Source organism: Xiphophorus hellerii, chromosome 14 (genome assembly GCF_003331165.1).
Source record: "Xiphophorus hellerii strain 12219 chromosome 14, Xiphophorus_hellerii-4.1, whole genome shotgun sequence".
NCBI classification, from domain to species: Eukaryota; Metazoa; Chordata; class Actinopteri; order Cyprinodontiformes; family Poeciliidae; genus Xiphophorus; species Xiphophorus hellerii.
The window spans coordinates 22,003,397-22,017,397 of NC_045685.1; the positions used below are offsets into that span (position 1 = coordinate 22,003,397).

The following is a 14,001-nucleotide window of genomic DNA, read 5'->3' on the forward strand; positions in this document are numbered from 1 at the left end:
CGAGTTTTATCTACTGAAAAGAGAACAAGTTCATTTTAATCTATCAGTTTCTGCTGTTTTCTCAGCTGTTGATTGATTTCCTATATAAAAAACAACCTCACTGCATCTCAGCGTGTTTCAAACAGCCGTGAACTTTTCACATTTTTACACGTTGCAACTATAAACCTCAGTGTGTTTTGTTGCCATTTTACAAGATAAAGACGGAGATAGTTCTGAAGTAAAAGTTTTATACTTTTACTTAAAAAAGCAACAAAACAAAAGCTTTTTAACATTTGACATTTAGCAGAAAGTAATTCTGCACTTCAGGTCGAATATTTAATCCATAGTGTGAAACATGGTGGTGACGGCATCATGCTGTGGGACTGCTTTCCTTTGACACTGTCAAGGAATCAAGATGTCCCTAAACACACAATCCGAGTTGGATCGGATTAGAGCAAAATGTGTTAAAATGTCCTAGTCAAAGGCCAGACATAAATCTTGTTGAAAAACTGTGCAAAGACTTGAAATGTCTGTTTACAGACAAGGTGGTTTACAGAGGCTTTTCTGGTGTGAAAACAGACAAAAATGACACTTTAATAGCAAATATTTCTATTTTATTAGTGTAATTGGGAACATCATCAGAATTTGACAAAAACATAAAATTTCAGTGAATTTCTAGGTAAGATGGAGAGTCAGTAGAAAGTTTAACTAGGCGCGTCAATTAGAGTCAGTCTGTTACTAAACTCTAAAATAAAACTAGAAACATTTTTTACAGTGTAAATTTGTAAACTCAAATAATATCGAACTTATTTGTTTACTTGCATCCCACAAGACACAGTAAAAAGATGGAAGTTAATCTTTTTCATATCTAAAAGCAAATGGAAAATGAAAATCCAGATTTCAAATGTAAATAATTGAAAAGTGAAGGAAACACCACAGCAATTAAAACAATTGTATCTCATAAATTTATTTTGTACCAACATGTAGGCTCAAATGTTGAAGTTTGTGCAGGATAAACAAATCCAAACACTTTATCTTAAACAAATAACTCAAAGCAACAGTTGAACATCCCAATTTTTAGCTGATTTGAATTTTAACAAAACAAAAAACAGTAAAGGTTGAGGCAAGCACTACTTTTCTCAGAAGTGACACCACTTCGTACTTCACATTTGTTCAAAGCAACATTTTACAGCAGGTGGTCATTTTCAAGGCTTTCTATAAAAAAATTATTTGTTTTTATTTTTACTTATTTTGAAAATTAGCCCAACAGAAATGCAAAAACTATTTTTTGTTTATGTAAAACTACCACTGCACGATGATGTTGATGTCTAAGTTGTAAGGCACAATTTAGCCATTTTTTCACATTTTCTTACAAAAATAGGAATGATTAGGATACAGTTTAGAGGGCCTAACTACCACTCTAAGCAAGCAAAAATCAAAACATTTCACAGTAATAAAACTGATTATTGTGATTAAATCATCAATGTTTGTGACAAATCTCTACTAACGTTGTGGGTTTTGCTTCACTTCTGCTCCGCCAGCGTTTCTACGACCGCTCTCAACATGGCGGCTACGGCCACGGCGCCGGGGTCAGGCAGGGTGACCCGCTCGGCGGCGATATAGCTGGCCCGCCCGGCCCGAGCTGTGAGGTCACGGGTCGCCTCGGCACCTGCAGCTGCTTTCTGCGGAGTCAGAGGAGATAAAGGGGAGATGACTGGTTTTAGCCGTCAAGTTGTCAACATAATGCACAAAATCTTAAATGTACGCTTGATATGTAAAAGAAAAAGGGACGCAGTGCTTCGCTACTAATTGTCAACACTACGACCACGAGATAACAAGGTCAGGCAAAATTTTAATTAAAAAGAAATATTGAGGGAAGTGGGTCAGTTATGCTAGCTTGACTTTGACAAGCTAGCATGTAGATGTGCTGTGGAATTCGGTTCAGTTAAAAAAAATACTGTAATGTTCTGTTCTTTGTGTGGAAAATGTTTGTGTTTCGGTGTTAAATCCTGATACATTAGTAGAGCTGTTGTCAGTTGCCATGGCAACAGATCTGTTTGTAGCATAACTGACGGAGAGGGCAGAAAAAAAGAGAGTGGTTTTGAGTTGTCCAATGGTTTTTCTGTGTTATTTTTCTCTTTTGCTGTGGCTCACTTCACTAAATTAATAATACCTACATCTCCAGGTTTCATTTTGTTAACACAGTTGTTCTACAGGCTCAGCACAATTGGATGGCATGTAAAAGAATAGTCTTTTTACCCTCCATTGTTGTGCACATGCGTGAAATTTCCAGATGTAAACAATAATATGAAACGTGTCTGTAGTTACTGTACCTCCACAGCTGCATGTAGCACAGCCATCTGTCCAGCAGGTGGTGCTGTAGTTAGCCTCATGAGCTCATCTGCAGCCGGACACAAAGCATCCAGCTACAGAATGAGGACAGCGGCAGAGGTCCAAGTTTAAACAGGGTCAGGTTTAACAGTAAATTACATTATATCATGATCAATATAAACATAAATCCTCGTTTCTCACCATCGTTCTGTCTCCAGGGTCAGCACCTCCGTATCTGAAGGAAGACATTATTTTTTACTTTCATCTGTTTAGACTGATGTGTTTAGGTGATGTAGGTTATCTGGGTACCTTCTCATGGCTTGCGTCCCAGCATGCACTGCAGCAGCCCAGGCGGCACCGTTGGTCTTCCCCTTGGTCACATGACCAGCTGCGGCGGTGAGAAACAGACTGTACAGCTGAAAAACACAGAAAATAAGAACTGATCTGAGATTGTTTGGCAATTAAATTAAATACATAAAGCACTCTATGGCAGGCCATTTTAGCACATAATCAAACCGCTGTGAATTGTTTTATTACCATCAATCTCAGGTTATATCTGTTAGGTTTGTCAAGGAAGTGATTCTTGTCCTAGGTGTGCTGTTTTTTTATTATTTCATTTGAAGAAAAATAAAGAAATGACAATTTAAAGAACTGTAGGAATTGCATTTACTCAATTCTTTTGAAAAAGATCATTTATTTTTATTAATTAAAATTTTAAGTGTATTTAACATCAGTTTTACTGTCCATGTTTGTCAAGTTTTCAGCTTCATTGTTTCTTTCTATAATGAACATTTTTGGTACTTCAACAGTAATAAATCAGCTTGCCGTACCGCTCCTGAGGATCCGCCCATTTTCTCCTCCACCAATCCAGCGAGGACGGAAAGCAGTTGCCCCGGGCAACCAGGGACCACATGAACCTGGAGCCACTCCTCAACGGCTGCAGGAGCAACATTTTAATGGTCTGTTATCAGTTTTTGTTTTCCTCCTGTAAAAACTTTGTCGTTTCTCACCTCTAGCGGCCTGAGCGTGAGTGTTGCCACAATCTCCGTCCCCGGAAGCCCGGTCGAGAGAGTTTAGTTCCTCCTGCTTTTCCAGCAAGGTGGAACAAATCTTGTTTAAAACTTTGTGCATAACAGGACTCAGAGGCCCTGGGAAAAATATAAAACAGCAAAAGATTCAATTTACATATAAATAATACATTAATATAGGAACATAAGTTAGCTAGCTTGATTTAAATAAGTACCGAATAAATAAATTAATAAATAGACATCATATAATTACATACAAACAAATTTATACCAATGACGCAAGCAAAAGCGTTTCAAAAGATGTGAAAAACACCATAACAAATAAATAAATGGTAATTGTAAAGGACCATTAAAACGTTAATCAGTTCTCCTATTTCAGGATCTGCAATAGTTTTATACACAAAATTATCAAAAATAACCAAACTTCACTTTGGAGTTCTTTTCTGGAAGTGGTAAAATAGACAAAATGGAACCTGAAAACAGATCCAAGCAGTAAAATTAGTAACTCTCAACAAAATTGTTAACTCCATGTCAAGTTTTTATCAAATTTCAGGACATAAAGGGCAGACAGCTCCACTCCAGCAACGTACAGCCAGCACTTTTACAACAGTGCCACAGTGGCTGGATAGGTGGGGTGATGTTGGCTAAATGTCCGCACGCACTTTGTCTGTTTTTTGTCCTGTTGCTGTTAGCTTTGTCTAAATTTCATTTCCAGGCTCTTGGAGCGTTTAGATGCAGCAAAGTTGTTTACAATATTTCTACATGAAATAAACACAGATTGTAACTAAATTTAGTGACCTTTGGAGTGTTTGTCATCCTGTGGCCGTGTGATCATAACAGGAGCTTCTGTGATGTAGTTGCGTCCGCTCACAGCAGTAGTGCTGAGGTTTGGCCAGGCGGGGGCGCTGGTCTTAGTATCTGAGTTGAGATATGGAGGATCTTTACTGGTTAGCAGTTAACCAACACTGCAAAAACAGATTAAACTTAATAAGTTAACTAAATGTTATAGTTACATAAATGTAAAATATCTCACAAATTAAATTAGTAAAAAAATATTAAAATATTTCTAAATATCTTTGAGAAGTCTGAAGCAAAGCACATGAAATCAAACAAAATTTAAATTTGCACCTAAACCTAAAACTCTTCCTTCCATATTATTATTATTTTTAAATACTGATGTAAAAAAAAAAGGTTTATGTGCGTCAAACTGTTTACCAAACAGCTTCAGAGTTTCCGGGTTGACTTTCATCAGGGTCAGAGACACTCCCGCCATCTCCAGTGATGTCATGAACGGCCCCGACATCACCCTGGCAACCACCACCCCACGGCTCTCTGTAACCACGGAAACCACCGATAAAGTTCCGTACAACCATTAGAACAAAAGTCTTGATTTTGTTCCCCTAAACTTCAACAAAAACATTCAAATAAAGAGGACAAAATAGTGTTGCTTTTATATTTAACATTTCCAAAACGACTCAATTATTTTAAGTAAATGAAACACAAAATAAGGATATATTGACTCATCACCAGTTGAGCACTTTTCAGATTTTTAACCAAAATAATCTACCTCAGTTTAGGATTTTATTCATTTGAGGTCCATACTATGCTTCACTTGTGTCCCTTGTATCCAAAAAATGCATTCTTAAAAACTGCATTGTTGACAGTGTATAGTGTATGTATAGACAATGTTGACATATGTTTCCAAATCTTTTTCATGAACATTAGCCCTCACCAAATCCGAAAGAATACATTTAAATTTACAGAATTTTTAACAACTTTAAACGTCAGTTTAAGGAGTAAAAATCTACGTCATTTTGTCTTAAATCCTTTAATGCTGAAATATCTGGCATCCCTAATTTTTAAGCTGCATTTAAAAACAAATGTCCCCAAATATAGTACAAACATAGAATCTAAATACAAATTACTTAAATAATTAACCAGTTTATATCAATCCAAGCTAATCTTTGCAATATTGTGTACAAAGCGTTAACGATAAATTTGTGATTTATTATGCAGCCCTAGCTAAGGTGATGTCAAATCATGCTGTTACTGTTCTAACATAGTATACTACTACTAAAACATTGCTATTAAGATTCATTAAATAGCTACGGATGGAAGCGGGTCTCTGCTCACCGAGGCAGGTGATGGCAGCTCGGGTAACAACAGCCATCTCCAGGCAGGACAAAGCGCCAAGGTTGTTCACACAAAGAACAACACTGTCACCTGTAATAACAACATTAGAAACCAAGTTTTATTAAGCAGCTCATGCCTCGTCTAGAGTCACGAAGGCATAAAACACCTGATCCTGTAGAGGCTGTGATCACTATATTTTAGGATGTTTTGTTCTAAAATACACATGGGGTATTGTGGTGGGACACTAGGGGGCTCCACTCACAGGAGAATGTAAAGATATACAGATATATAGCTAAATAAAAAACCAGCAGCAATATGGTGCATGCTAACTAAAACACCAGACTAATAAGAATGTTATAACCTGACCTGATTTCAAAGGCAGATGTGATTGGCTGTCTGGGTTGGTCATGTGATCTATCATCGTCTTCACCACCTCATCTGCGGACGCCACCTGATGGACAAGAACCCAAAGAAACAAAGCTTGTTAATACATTACAATAAAAACAACTGCAGGTGGTTATTGTTAGTATTTCTGACTCACCTTTGACCTCTTAATTCCAGGCTCTCCATGGATTCCTGATGGACAACAGATTCATATATAGTACAAGTTAAAACTGAATTTTTTGAGAATAAGTCAAGCAAAATATTATTTACAGTGACAGTAACACATTTTCTGAGTCGTGCTAACAGCTACGTATACAAACGTTATTAATAGGGCCATTTTATCCTGTAGCAATAACCCATTATTTAATTAATCGCATGATGAATTAAAATGACTTCAACCATTTCCATTCTGGTGATTAATAGTTTTTGAAGGGCAAATTTGTTCATAGAAACATCATGATCCATTTTATTTATGGTTTCTGTTGTGTGTGTTTTTTATTTCTGTTTTATTTATTGTTTTTGGTTATTGCGTTTCAGTTTGGATATTTGAAATATCTTTCAGTTCCAGGGCTAAGCGTTCTTTACAAAATTAAAGTTTATTGGTCTCCTTTTATTTAATGTCCTTTTAGTATTTCTGAATTTGAGATCAAACTTGCATTATTATGTCATTGTCAATTACTTGGAAATGGTCTCAAAACAACAATATTGTCGTTTATGGCAATAATTACAATTTATCGCAAGCAAAACGTGTTATTGTGACAAGTCTAGGGTCAAATTAAAGCGCTAGAAACAGAACTGTTTAAGTGAAGTTTTATCAGTTTTTAAAGCATTTTAAACCACTAGGTGGAGCAGTTTTATAACAATCCCTAAAATATTTACATTCATAGTTTGATTTTTATAGATATAATGAAAAGTTAAACCTCCGTCCATCAGGTCTACAACCTCAAACCTTTTTACCAAACTCTCAACCCTCCTGTCAACGGCTCTTACCCAGTCCCAGCTCCATGGCTCCTGGCGGCAGGTCGAAAGAGGGAAGGCATCCTGGGACGCTGCATGGAGAAAGACTCACTCCCAATGTGCCTGTGATGCAAGAATCCATCACAAACAGTGAAATTAACAGTGATAAGACAAACTCAAGCAACTCTGGAGAACCAACAAGAATGCAGCAAATGGTTTCTGTTTCAACAACAAAACACTGTCTTTTCCAGCAGCCATTGTACAGCGCATAAAACCAGCTGGCCAAATGTACCGGAGTTCTACTTTGGTTGCTAGGTAATGGTGCAGTGCCCATTGAATGTAACATAACAATCAAGATGTTTTCAAGACACCAGAAAACATGAACTTATTGCCAAAAAAGCTTGGTGGTTTTTAGAAGCAGTAGAGACCCAAATGGAAGAACAAAAACGTAAAAATGTGAATTTTGCAAAATAGATTGCCTTGAATATTTTCATTTGAAAGAAGATTTTAACAGAACAGAATTAATCCAAGCGCCGCAATGGCCACTGGGCCATTTGCGGCCCCGGACACTATAGAGAAAGACACTCACCAATCCCTTTCAAAACTTCTTTCATCTTGGAAACAATCTGGTCCAACGAACAGCCTTCTTCTGCCAACGCCCCCGCCAGCTGAACACAGTTAAACAGCAACACATTTATTCATTTTATCCATCCATTTTCTAAAACCCTTGTCCCAAGTGGGGTCAGGAGGGCTGCTGGTGCCTATCTCCAGCTAACGTTCCGGGCGCGAGGCGGGGTCACCCTGGACAGGTCGCCAGTTTGTCGCAGGGCAACACAGAGACAGACAGGACAAACAACCATGCACTCACACCGAGGGAGAATTTAGAGACCAATTAACCTGATATTTATGTTTTTGGACTGTGGGAGGAAGCCGGAGTACCCAGAGAGAACCCACGCATGCACAGGGAGAACATGCAAACTCCATGCCGAAAGACCCCGGGCCAGGAGTCGAACCCAGGACCTTCTTGCTGCAAGGCAACAGCGCTACCAACTGTGCAAAATCAAACACTTTCCTAACTGATCTTTTATCTGATCCCTTTCTGTTTGTGGTTTCAGCTGTTTTTGTGACCCACCTTGTGTATGAAGACGGTGCCACACAAGCCTCTCCTGCCCGCTTTACTGGGCTGGTCGAAGGCGCAGTCCTCGGCAACAATCACCATGTCAACGGCCACCCCCTGGTTACGGGCCTGCTCCGCCGCAAGGCCAAAGTTCAGCCGGTCCCCGGTGTAGTTCTTCACTATGAGAAGAACCCCAGAAGCTCCTGGAGAGCCAGAAAGAGGCGCCAGACTCCAAATGTATATTTATATCTGAAAACTAAATTTAATTTGTTAATATTTGAAGAGCAGATTTACCTGCTTGGTGTAAGGTGAGAATGGCGGCCAGGATGCTGGCAGGAGGCGGAGAGGCAAACACTCCTCCTGCCACGGCTGCAGACAGCATGCCCGCACCAATATAACCTGAAGACACACCAGCAACATTAAACTGGGACCAGCAACATTAAACTGGGACCAGCAACATTAAACTGGGACTCCACGCCCCTGTTTAAATGCCAGCAAACTGCAAACCTATAGTATGGTGGGGAAAAAAAGTACACCCTCTTCTGTTTCTCTGGTTTTACATATTACCACAAATTAGGGTCTTAAACAATTTAAATTTAACTTTAAGTGAGCTAAAAACACCAAGCAGACTTAAAAAAATATGAAGCCAAAAAAACATTAAGTATACCCGTGAGTCAACATAAAGTGGCCATCTCTATAAAAAGCGGTGCACCGATTGCAGTTTTCTGGCCGATCATGGATTACTAATCTTTAAAAAGCCTGATCTGTCGATGCTTTTTTATTGTCTGAAATTTTGCTAAATAATGCAAGAACCCTTCTCAATAAACTTTAAATTCTAATAAACATTTAACACTGGAAAACATTTTAACTATATAAACAAAACAACACAAGCAACAAATAAAATGAATTAAAACAAAACTGACCTTCAAAAAAAGGGGCTAGTTGAGACCAAAGCACCAAACTGAAAACCAATTTTTGGTAGAAAGAGAGAGAAAAACGATAAATCGTTCAAATGGAAATAATTGAGTTCATTTTAATTTATCTTGTGATTAATTGATTTATTGTTTATTATCGGTGGATAAGATCGGCTTCTTATTTAACTATCGGCTGATCAACAATCTTCCAAAATTAAGGAAATCGGTGCCAATAAATTCATAGTAAAAAGGATCAATCAAAATTTTTATTATGGTAAGAAATTTATCACGATACATGATAAATGATGCGATAATCACGCACTTCTAGTTTCACGTTCCATAAATGATTAGGGTGTACTTTCTTTTCTCCAACATTTAAAGGTCATCGATAATAAAAGGTCGTACCCCCGTGTGCCGGCTCATGTCCTGACCCTCCTCCAGACAGCAGGCCCACTTTGCCCTTCAGACTGTCCAGGTCAGAGCGAAGCATGACTCTGTGGCCCTTCAGCAGAGCGAGGCCCCCAGAGGCCATGACCAGGCCGCACAGAGCCTCATCAACACAGCAATCCACCGAGTTGATCAACTTCTTCTGGGCATGGGAACAAATATCCTGTGATCAAACTAAATATTATGATTGACTGACGCAAATGGAGCTGATCAGAGGATTTCTGCAAAACTAAAACACTAAAAAGACATGAAAGATTTGAGAAGATGCGGGTCAACTATTAGATTAATCTCAGAAATTTTCTAGAAAAAAAAACTTGGAAATTTCTGAGTTTGAAAAGTCGAATATTTTCTAGAAAAAAAAACTTCATACATTCAACTTGAGATTAATTTTTGAAATTTTCTAGAAAAAACCCCCCCTTACATTTCCGAGTTTCAAAAGTCGATAATCTTTTACTTTTGGAAACTGTCTGAGTATGAAAAGTAAAAATGTTCGACTATTGTAACTCAGAAATGAGAGCCTCTGCAGCAGTTGCTTATCACTGAATGGACTCTGATCCTTCTGGTTCTGCAGAGCACAGTTAGCTCAACCCCGTTACCAAGACGCTCCATTCATCCAACCAGACTCCACTAAATAGTAATAAAGCTTCACCAACTCTCAGTGCATGACTGTCCTGGTGACAAAACAGCCGATTCTCTCACTTACCTCCATGTTTGGCTTGTGTTGTTGCTTCTCCCGACAGGCAGCAGCAGGATGACGTAGCAGCGTCAAAGCGTAGAAATTTAGAGGCAAAAACCGGATGTTAGTTTCCCTTCAAAAATAAAATCGCTTTAGTGTGTAAAACATCTGTATGTAATCTAAAAGAAGTAAATTTAGTAAAGATTATTTTGGAAATATTTTAATTATAGAAAGTCTTGTTTTAATTTTAGAAAGTGGAAATGCTAAACATTTGGATTTGTTAAAATTTCTCCATAGTCTGCCAAGACTATGGAGACTATTTTGACATCAAGATGTCAAAATATAAGGTACTCTTTCACTAGTAACTGTTTAAAATTATTTGAAACATGGAAAAAAAATCAAGCCAAATTTTAATTTCTGTTTGATTTTTATATATACACAAAATAATAATAAAAAACAACAATTATTTAAATATGATAAATATTTCAATAGGAAACTCAACACTTTTTTTTGTTTGTTTGTTTTACTTTTCACCAAACAAGCACGGTCCTTCCTACCCGAACCACAGGTTGGAAACGCATGGAGTCCCCGCCCACCCGGGCTGCCCCTTCTATTTTCCTAACCCCACTGTGTGGCTCCTCCTCCAAACCTGTCCGCAGTACCGTCCGTTCGTTCAGCGCAGCTTGGAACCGTCCACAGCAACATGCAGGATGGCGAGCGTGGAGACAGCAGCCGAACACGAACGCATCCTGCGGGAAATCGAGAGCACGGACACCAACTGCATCGGGCCGACACTCCGGTGAGTCAGCCTGCGGCGGCTGCGTGCCTGTCAGCCCCGCTGGAAGATGGTCCAACGCTCGGCGTCACTCGGCTCCTGAGAGCGCCTTCAAAACTTTAAACACATATGCTTCCTTTATCGGACAGCTAACCGGCTAACTTTAGCAAGCATGAAATATGGCTAATTTATGTAATACATTCTGGAGTTAAAACTTAAACAGAACTTCTTGTCTTACTTAAAGTTTCTGTCAAAACCCGGTTCTCTAGTTTTTGTCCTTTAACTTTGGTAACTTTTATCAGGAGGTAAACCAACCGTTAGGCTAACGTTAGCTTTCTGAGCTAACTAGTTGTCATTCTGTTCACACTTACTGGAAACACTGCTTTTATAGCTATATTAATGCTCTCCGTTTGGTGTAAGCTTCATCACGGGCTTCTGTCTTTGTCTGTCAGCCTTTTGGGAAAAAGTTTTGAAGGCTTTATATATTAATTTTAGACTTAGCAGCAGGTAGTCTGTACAGTTTATCAGGGAGTGTCAAGTGCAGTTGCCTTTTTTGTCACCGTCACTCATTGAAAATGCTAAATATTTGTTACTGAAGTAATGAAATATAGTATTTGTTAATGATTGGCACCATTTCTTATGCTGTAGGTCTGTTATTTAGTAGAAACTCTTAATCAGTTAGTAGTTTTGACCTGATTTGGGTCAAAATGCTGTTGTTGTTTTGCTAAACAAAGCCTACCAAAACTACTTTCCCACATTTTGACGTGTTTTCTAAATGTCTCAAAAGTGTGACATTTATTTGCATTCGTCCTTTCTTAGTTGATAATTTGAAGCACTGCTTATTTGGTTCTACTGCCGTCATTTATTGGGTTTGCAGCATCAGAACCAGTGACATTTTTAGCATAAAAATGCTAAAAAGGTACTAAATAAGGTTTGTTCTGTTCTGGTGACGACTGGGGAATATCTGGAGATGAGAGCGCTAAGAAGGGTATTTCATAAAATAAAGGACGTTATGCATAACCCTCAGTGTCTTATAGTGTCTTCAGTCAGAGGCTTTTCCATAGCTGCTGTAGTACTGACTGCTACAGAAAATCTTTCCTGCCCATATCAATTAGCATGTATGACAACTATTTGAAGAAAACTGGATAGGTAGAGTTAGAATTTTCCTCCAGGATCAATAAAGTATCTTTTAAGTTTAATTTTATATTCATTAGGGCAGGGGTGCCCAAAGTTGGTCCTCGAGGGTCGGCATCCTGCATGTTTTAGTTCTCTCCCTGCTGGTAGTAACAACCTTCTCAGCATATCAATGTTCTTCTTGGGCCTCTAATAAGCCGTCATTTGATCCAGGTGCGTTAAACCAGGGAGAGAACTAAAACACGCAGGATGCTGGCCCTCGAGGACCGACTTTGGGCACCCCTGCTTTAGAGTTTTGCAGCTACTTTGTGAACAGAATCTGTTTATTGTTGCCTCATATTATGAATTGTATTTAAGTTCAGACTTTGACCATACTGTTTACTGCTGAACACAAATGCACACTTTACAGATTTTTATTTGTAAAAATGTTTTCAAAACCTTGCAGCCTTTTATTTCAACTCCACCATTTTGCATTAGTTTGTGTTGGGTTTTTACATGAAATCCCACTGGGATACATCGAAGTTAACATGACAAAATGTTGAAAATTGCAAGTGGTATGAATATTTTTTCACACTATGTAACTGACTCAGAACTGAGTTTTTTGGAACGAAATCTGTGAACATTAGAAATGCAGGTTAGTTTTATTTCAGGCTCTTCTTTGGAAATGGAAACGCTCTACCCAGGAGGACGGCGCCCTTGGCCAGCAGTGTTTGCTTTGATTGTCCAGAGAGGAAACAAGTTGTGAATGAAGGGAGGAAATGCAGCTGAGGAACTGGCCTATTGAAGCCTTATCAAAGGTGTCTGTGTGCTTCTCAGAGATGGATTTTTTCCTGTTATTCTAATGCGACGGTCATTTCTCTTTTCCAACGTAATTAATTAGATGTTTTTTTCCCCTATTGAGGCAATGTGTCCAAAAATATGGTCGGCACAAAGGCGCTTTGGTGAAGAAATGAGCTCAGTGTTTTGGCTGCTTTACAGTTTTCTCGAAGTTTGTTGCAGATTTGTGATGTGTGACACATAGAAGCTGAATGCTACTTCTCCATGTTTGGTTCTGGTTCTGGGGATGCAGAGCAGAACCAGAGGTCTGGAAGGTTGATGCAACAGCAGAAGATCTTTAATGTATTATGGTGATAAGCCGTACAGTGATTTATAAACTAACAGCAGTATTTTAAAGCCTGTTCTGTGAGATCAGAGTTTGCATCCAGCGTTGGCAGCAGTCTGAAAATACATCTAGGCTCTAACGCAACTTGACATCTTGGTTCATCACCTCTGGCTGACACATTCCTCTGAGCATAAGCTGCTCGGTGCCACGCTGGGTGACTCAGTCACGCTGTCGGCTGCTGGATGATTCCCTCCCTGATGTTTCATCTTTTCCAGCCTCTTTCTGTCCCAATCTTTCCCCTTTTTTCACTTCTTGCTCTACGTAGATCCACAAATGTTCTGGGTCCGTTTATATTGTGACTAAGTTAGCTTCTGGAGATGGTTTCAACTTTTCTTCCTCGTTGAGTCTCTTTAGAGAATTAAAAAAAAAAAAAGGTCTGTTAATATTTAAAACTGATCAACATAATCAGTGTGAAGTTGTCATGTGATTTAATAGCGCTTCTAAGACCCACCTCCTGTCTCTGATTGGGTGTTTTGGACTGAGTAGTGTATTTTTGCAGTTGATACTGGGAACACTGGGAGCACTGGGAGAAGGCAGAGGAGATCAGATTTTTACCCAGATTATCTGTATTTTCTTATATTGTCATAACATTATGATAATTTTAACAAATATGTAAAAAAAAAATTTTTTGTAAAAGTTACATAGTCTTAATGTTTTTAATGTAATGTTTTTAGTGTTGATGTATATGTAAGAGTGCTGTGTGGAAGACTGAAATTACAATTTCTCTGAGGAAATGTCTACCTACCAACCAACCTTCCTACATACGAGACACAACAGTCCTACAGTACAGAAATGAATACCTAGTAACCTACCACCAGCCTATGTACATGGGTTGGTGGTACCTACCTACATACCATCTAACCAACCTACTACCATGCTACCTATGTACCAACCTACATACCTACTAACCTACCATATGGAAAGGTTTTACAGGTATGGATGCTTTTTCAGTGTGTATTTTGAT

General features: G+C 38.6%; 2 protein-coding genes across 4 annotated transcripts in view; one reads left to right on the forward strand and one right to left on the reverse strand.

Moving 5' to 3' along the window:
* Positions 1 to 576: 576 nt before the first annotated feature.
* tkfc (triokinase/FMN cyclase) lies at positions 577 to 10,118 on the reverse strand. 2 transcript variants are annotated; one of them, XM_032584177.1, is made up of 17 exons: positions 9,994 to 10,118; positions 9,249 to 9,432; positions 8,224 to 8,328; positions 7,945 to 8,132; positions 7,402 to 7,480; positions 6,846 to 6,935; positions 6,013 to 6,047; positions 5,838 to 5,922; positions 5,472 to 5,561; positions 4,554 to 4,670; positions 4,137 to 4,256; positions 3,321 to 3,458; positions 3,141 to 3,247; positions 2,620 to 2,726; positions 2,512 to 2,545; positions 2,313 to 2,405; positions 577 to 1,661 (listed from the first exon to the last, which is right to left on the reverse strand). In XM_032584177.1, exons 1-17 carry the CDS (start codon positions 9,997 to 9,999, stop codon positions 1,503 to 1,505), a joined length of 1,737 nt encoding a protein of 578 aa, XP_032440068.1. In that variant the 5' UTR covers positions 10,000 to 10,118; the 3' UTR covers positions 577 to 1,502. The 2 variants fall into 2 exon arrangements, with proteins under 2 accessions (XP_032440068.1, XP_032440069.1); XM_032584178.1 differs by having other exon boundaries at positions 1,503 to 1,661; positions 9,249 to 9,429; positions 9,994 to 10,065.
* A 472-nt stretch (positions 10,119 to 10,590) lies between these two features.
* exoc6b (exocyst complex component 6B) overlaps positions 10,591 to 14,001 on the forward strand; it is an 89,557-nt gene continuing 86,146 nt past the window's right edge. For both annotated transcript variants that reach the window (XM_032583064.1, XM_032583065.1), the window contains exon 1: positions 10,591 to 10,765. In XM_032583064.1, the coding sequence (XP_032438955.1) occupies positions 10,677 to 10,765 (89 nt within the window). In that variant the 5' untranslated portion in view covers positions 10,591 to 10,676. The remainder of the gene's footprint in view (positions 10,766 to 14,001) is intronic.